This window comes from Drosophila subobscura, chromosome J, assembly GCF_008121235.1.
Source record: "Drosophila subobscura isolate 14011-0131.10 chromosome J, UCBerk_Dsub_1.0, whole genome shotgun sequence".
NCBI lineage: Eukaryota > Metazoa > Arthropoda > Insecta > Diptera > Drosophilidae > Drosophila > Drosophila subobscura.
The window spans coordinates 17,437,372-17,443,487 of NC_048532.1; the positions used below are offsets into that span (position 1 = coordinate 17,437,372).

At 46.5% G+C, this 6,116-nt stretch overlaps 2 protein-coding genes across 6 annotated transcripts; both read left to right on the forward strand.

Moving 5' to 3' along the window:
* Positions 1-677: 677 nt before the first annotated feature.
* On the forward strand, positions 678-2,189 carry LOC117893282. 3 transcript variants are annotated; one of them, XM_034799845.1, is made up of 3 exons: positions 678-861; positions 1,192-1,617; positions 1,672-2,189. In XM_034799845.1, exons 1-3 carry the CDS (start codon positions 820-822, stop codon positions 2,143-2,145), a joined length of 942 nt encoding a protein of 313 aa, XP_034655736.1. In that variant the 5' UTR covers positions 678-819; the 3' UTR covers positions 2,146-2,189. The 3 variants fall into 3 exon arrangements, with proteins under 3 accessions (XP_034655736.1, XP_034655737.1, XP_034655738.1); XM_034799846.1 differs by lacking the exon at positions 678-861 and adding an exon at positions 933-991; XM_034799847.1 differs by lacking the exon at positions 678-861 and adding an exon at positions 972-1,060.
* Positions 2,190-2,881: 692 nt separating this feature from the next.
* On the forward strand, positions 2,882-4,878 carry LOC117894916. 3 transcript variants are annotated; one of them, XM_034802215.1, is made up of 2 exons: positions 2,882-3,068; positions 3,125-4,878. In XM_034802215.1, exon 2 carries the CDS (start codon positions 3,995-3,997, stop codon positions 4,568-4,570), a length of 576 nt encoding a protein of 191 aa, XP_034658106.1. In that variant the 5' UTR covers positions 2,882-3,068; positions 3,125-3,994; the 3' UTR covers positions 4,571-4,878. The 3 variants fall into 3 exon arrangements, with proteins under 3 accessions (XP_034658106.1, XP_034658105.1, XP_034658104.1); XM_034802214.1 differs by having other exon boundaries at positions 2,882-3,072; positions 3,125-4,873; XM_034802213.1 differs by having other exon boundaries at positions 3,125-4,871.
* Positions 4,879-6,116: the final 1,238 nt, after the last annotated feature.

Here is a 6,116-nt window from a genome sequence, read left to right on the forward strand (position 1 = left end):
AGTGTGTGCGGTGTTGGTGTGAGTGTGAGAATGGTGGGCGCTGTCTGTGAGTGCGTGTCAAAAAGCACATGCATACATACATACATATGTATGTAGAATTACGCTCGAATAAGTTTGGCATTTGCATATGGCATGTCAATCATTCAATCCATATCAATATAGAGGTAGTTTCCCGGTGATCGGTTCTCTAACTTGTCATAGTAGCGCTTAAATATGGCAAAACACTCGTGTTGATTGCGAGATTTGTCTGTGTTAATGAAGTGCGCATGTCTGCCCTTAGCCAGACGTCTGGTCCAAACTGGCATCTGGCCAGGCGCTCTCCGGCCCACAGTTCTCTCAGCGACTCAAACATACATATGTATGTACATACAGACATCCACGTGCATCAGAGTTGTGGCATTGCAAGGGAGTTGAACAGGGGGGTAGATGGCACTTGCCGAACCCAACGCCAGCAATGTGAATTCTTAAAAATTGTGAAATTCTATATGCGAGGCAGTCATATCTGTATTATTGCGCATTTTCAGCCGTTGAGGCTGTTCTCAATGCGCGGCGGTTGATTGATTGACTTGGCTCTGTGTATGTACTGCATGTAGTATGTATGTGAATAGCAGACAAACAACCCTCGCATACATGCACACAATCAAAGCCATCAGAAAACTAATCAATCATTCAATCTAACACTGGCACACACACACACACACACACTGGTGCTGTTTGCGTCTACATCAGAGACTCAGTTCATGATTGCTGCTTGAATAGTGAGGGTCGGTCCATCGAGGGTGTTTGCTTTCGTCGTCTTGTTTAAAACGGAATTTGAGAATGCAACAACAAAACAACACACAGACGGCATTGAGTTCCAGGGTATGCATAAAAGAATCGAGTCGAATTTCGTGTTCGTGTGCTTGGTGTTTTCCAGCACTGCACTTTTCTTGTTGGTGTTTGTGTGATTTTCCATAAAAAGAGTGGACACTCCAGCCAACAGCTGATGAGTGTTTGTTTTTTTGTATTTCTTTTACAATTTATAATCAAAAACAGAATTAACTCGAAAAGATAGTGACATGTAAGGAATCTAATGACATTGCTGTTGGTTTTGCGTCTACTCGCACACATTTCGAATATCCCTATCGACATTTAAGGAGGCAATTGGGCCAAGTCTATAATTCATTTAACTCTTTTTCGTTTTGTGACCAGATGACAGCGTCTTTGCCCGACCGCTTCAGCGCCGGCAAGCGCCAGTTTTGGCGCGAGTTCTTGGCCCTTTATCAAGACATGCCGGAGCTCTGGGATGCCAACCACGTGAACTACCGCAACAAGGAGCTGAGAAACCGAGCCTACGAGCGGCTGGAGACGAAACTAAGGGAGATCCAGCCCAATGCAACGCGCACCGAAGTTGGGCGTCGCATCAACATCTTTCGCACGAACTACCGGCGGGAGCAGATGAGGATTCTTAAGCAAAAGGAACTTGGATTCCACTCGGACCTATGCAAGCCCACGTTATGGTTCTACGACTACATGGGGTTCCTCCTCACCCAGGAGTCGTTCCAACAGGGCAGATCCAGGAAGGTTCGCGGTTCGGCGACCATAAAACCAAAAAGGATGTTTGAGTTTGGAAAAGACGTGAGTGTGGAATTGCATTGGATGCACTTGGTTTTAAAATAGAATTATTTGCAGGCCTCATCGGACCCCCTGGATACCGTGAGTGAGTGGGCGGCAAAGGACACAATAGCCAGCTACCTACCAGAGCCAGACGCGCCACCATCAGAGGAGAACTCTCTGCTGAGTCCGAAAGTTGAGATCATCGAGCAGGACGGGGAGCCCATGGATACCGACAAACACCCGCCAGACGACGATGTCAAGCCGGAAACTGGTGACCTTAACACATACGACTACACGGATCGCACGAACGTTTCCACGAGCGCGGCGTTGACTGTGGGCAGACATTCGAATGGTTTAGATGCCCATCCAGCTTTGAGCGAGGCCTCGGAGGTGCTGGCCAAGTCGTGGGCTGTCCAATATGAAGAGATGGCGCCGACGCAACGCATCTTGGCACGAAAAGCCATCGCCGATATTCTCTTTGAAGGCTGCATGGGCAACTTGCGAATAAACCGCGGCGAACAGCGCAGCTCAGTGGGAAACCATTTGTAAATCTGATAATTATACAATTTATATAAATAATAGCTATTTTAAGAGATGTAAATACTGAAAAATGTATTGTTTTAATTTTTCAAATGATAGTTTGATTTTCCCGCTCCGCCATGGACCCAGCGGAGGTGCTGCAAAGCGTGATTTCAGAGTGGGCTACTGCGACCATTCAAATACATGTGTGCATTATTACCCAGTTGGCAGCTTCACTAATTTCTTGATATGCAAAACGTGTAGTAATTACTGAAATATAAGGTCATAAGGTATACAATCCAATACAAAGGAGTGATTGTAATAAGCCATATTGATTCTTCAATCGGATAAAATTATTGTTTCAGTGCTAAAAGTCTTAGCAAGTTAGTAAATCAAAATCGAGGGATATGATTTAAGATTACGCTATACTAACGGTATTTTTTTTAAATGAGAAGGTATATTTGGTCTTGTAGGTGTTGTTGGTATATGAAAGATATGATTTTATTCAACAAGTATTGGTTGACCTTTTTAGTTGTAATCTTATTTTACAGTCAATCCAATAAAGATTTGTCATGAAAATCAACCATTCTTATAGAGAATTAAATGATGATTCCAATAAAATAACACTTTTAAAACTGAGAGTTCTAACTAGCTGGTAATATTAAACAGAAGATCAAAATTTTGGAAATTGATGTAAGATTATGGTATATTTACAGTATATTTTGAAAATGAGGCTGTATATTTCGGTATATTTCCGAGGGTCAGAAACATATGACATTTGAAATTCAACAATTAGTGCGTCGCTTCACATTTTGAACCATTTTAAAGGATTTGTGTGATCCTGTGTGTTTCCTGTGCTACCTGTGGTTGAAAACAGTTTCATTACGACTCAAAGCAGCAGGCAGACGATATCTCAAGATGCAGAGTCTTGACGGGCTGAGCAAACTCACTTTGTAAGTAACATTCGATTGGCATTACAAGAAATGAATGTGAATTCCTCTGTTTCCAGGAAGGAGTTGTTTTCCTCTCGAGTGGCGCAATTCAAAATCGTCAAGGGACCCAATGGACATCAGTTGTCAAGTAAATGCCATGAGGATATAAAGAAAAGGTTGCCTGCGTCGTCATACGAGGACGTAATGGCGTGGGTTGGCTCCTGGATCGCACGCCTCAATGGGCAGACAGCACCGAAGCAGGCTGACCAGCAATCAGCAACAGAAGCAGCCGCAAAACAATCTCCGCCTTTTGTCATCGATCTCTGCAGCGACGAAGATGAGGATAAAGCTGCAAGCGCCGAGACAAATGCAGAGACAGATTCAAGCGCAGATGGAGAGACGTGCCAGATCCTAGACAGTATGCTGGCCAGCGAGTCTAGCCTGTCAAAACCATCCTCGTTGATCATCCACGATGACGAGCTGGGCGACATTAATCTTCAGGACTACGAAGACCACATTGATGGCAAGCTGGATGGGGAAACCCTGAAGAAGCGTGCCACGAAGCAACCGATTGCGAAAAGACTGAAACAGTTTTCCATCAAATTGAAGGGTCGAACTTATCAAACAAAGCAAAGAGAGAAACAGAACAAGATCAGCATTGGCAAGGCACTAGAGCAGTCATTGTCAGAAGTACGCGAGGACCGATTTCAGCTGAAAAGCAATGATGGCAAGGCAGCAGAGGAGACCATCACAGGAGTAGGCAGTGACAGATTGCAGCTGAAAATCAGCGATGGCAGGATGGCCACTGGCAAGGCAGCAGAGGCGACCATCCCAGGAGTACGCAGTGACCGATTGCAGCTTAAAACAATGATGCCAAGAAGACCACTGGCAAGGCAGCAGAGGAGACCAACACGGACCGATTGCAGCTGCAAACCAAATGCGACAGGATGACCATCATCCCCGACAAGGCAGCAGAGGAGTTCGTCATAATAATCCATGACAGCCCCAAGCAATCTATGCCGCAACCCTGCTTCGACAGCATAACCGTCAGCCCTGCCCTGCCACCAGAGCAGCCCACCAAGACAGACCACAGGAGCATTGCTGCACCGAAACTAAACGTAGAAAGGATCACCGTCAGCCCTGAAAAGGAACCAACTAAGCCCACCATAAGAGTACGCAGCGACCTAAAGCCAAGGAGCAAAGTCCCAGCTCCACTTGTAACTACTTCAGCTGCCGAATCTCCAGACTCCACATGCTTGGCTGGCAATGGGAAGCGAAAGGAGTGCGACACAACGACAGAGAACGAGCAGAGCCTGGCCAAGAAGCCAAACCTTGAGCTGGAGCGTAACAATCCGTTGGTGTATCTGCAGTTGCCCACCATCCAGCTGCTGCTGGACCAGGTGAAACACTTTGCGATCGGCCAGAGGAATGCCGAGGCGGTGAGTCTCATCTTCAGGCTGCGCCAAAGCCTACAGGAAACAGAGCAACAGATCTGGAATGCACAGAACCTACGCCAAGCATAGCACGAGAGAACGCTGGCAGGAAGTATTAGAATCTTAGTTCGTAGGCGCTTAGCCTACGATGTTCATTTGTAGAGAGTAAGGAAATTTAGTTAGGCTTTAAGACTACGCCACATGTGCCCAAAGTTGGATAGGTCTAAGGCGAGACACTCTTTTTGAGGCTATTTGCATATATTATATATTTATGATTGTATTATTATAATTATATTATTATACATGCGTTTATTGGTATATTTTCATCGTCTTTAATGTAGACATCTTTACTTGTCACTTTTTGTTCTTTTCTATTTGTTCACATCACTTTTTTGCACTCATTTACATTTGTTCTTAAATGTTGTGTAGCTCTCAGAATAAAGCACTTGCGAAAGAAAACACTTAAAGAAGTGAAAGTTGAACCATTGAAGAGGTAAAAAGCATCGAAGGAACATTTGTTTTCGTGGTAAACCCTAAAGAAAAGTGAACTTTACCTGTGCCTGAACGGCCAGTGCCATTTGCTATGGTTCCTTAAAGTATAATGAAAATAGCAAACAACAGATTGAACGGCGCTTGCAGTGCCTTTTGTCTCGTGCAATCCTCAGCCATGACTACCCCTAGTGCCGCCTAGTCCGTGTGCATCCATTGAATCGCATTATGGATTGGGTTTGGCTATTTCATTGTATGCAAAGAGCTCGTCGCCGCCCATCCGGTGATGCACTTAACGCGTTTTGCAAATGATTTGCCCCAGCTGTTGCCACTCCACGCCACGCCACTGACTGTTGCACCTGTGGCCCAGTCCCACCACTAACCCCAGCCTGGAGCCTGTTCTGTGCCCCCCTCCTGATGGTATTTATACTTGTAATTTTGCTAGTCCAAGAAACCGCATGGAAAAATCTCAAATCACTGGCAGTGGGGAGTGGGGAGGGGATTGCGGCTGAGCTCTTGTAGCACTTTGCACCTGTCGTCCGCCCTACGCATCTGAAAAATCAAGCGCAGCTTTAATTGATGCAACAACAGCAACAACAGCAGGAGCAGCAGCGTCAGGGGGAGGGCGATGGCGATGGCGAGGGCGAGGGCAGTGTGGGGTTGGGCGATCGTGTTGGCTGGGAACTAGTCGCGGCAAAAATGTTGTAAGAAATGCGCGGATCGTTGGGGGCCAGCCGTGGCTGGAGGCAGCTGCCGCTCGCTGACAGAGAGAGAGAGAGAGAGAGAGAGGAAAAGCGGAGCCCTTGGAGCCGCGTCCTAAATGGGCATTGAAATTAAATGCAGCTGCTTTAATGACGCTGACGCTGTTGCTGTTGCACTTGCCAAGGATGGGCTGTGGATGGGCATGGGAATGGGTTGCAGTGCTGGTCCAGGCCCAAGCAAATCTCAGAGAATATGCCACAAATGTTTGCTTGGTGGGCGTGGGTCGGGGCGTGCCGCTGCTCTGCCGCTCCCTCAACGTGGTGGGCGCCAGCAATCTGCTACAGCAGCAACAACAACAATCTGCAACACGGCGCCTTTTTGCCTTTTCGGGAGGTTTAATGGGAGTTGCCGTTGCCTTTTTTGGTGCAACAAAATCGAGAAACAA

Coding starts and splice junctions, on each gene's coding strand:
- LOC117894916 (XM_034802213.1), top strand. CDS start 3,034: ATGCAGAGTCTTGACGGGCTGAGCAAACTCACTTT. Junction 3,069..3,124: donor GGGCTGAGCAAACTCACTTT/GTAAGTAACATT, acceptor CTCTGTTTCCAG/GAAGGAGTTGTTTTCCTCTC.
- LOC117893282 (XM_034799845.1), top strand. CDS start 820: ATGCAACAACAAAACAACACACAGACGGCATTGAGTTCCAGG. Junction 862..1,191: donor AGACGGCATTGAGTTCCAGG/GTATGCATAAAA, acceptor TTTTGTGACCAG/ATGACAGCGTCTTTGCCCGA. Junction 1,618..1,671: donor TGTTTGAGTTTGGAAAAGAC/GTGAGTGTGGAA, acceptor AATTATTTGCAG/GCCTCATCGGACCCCCTGGA.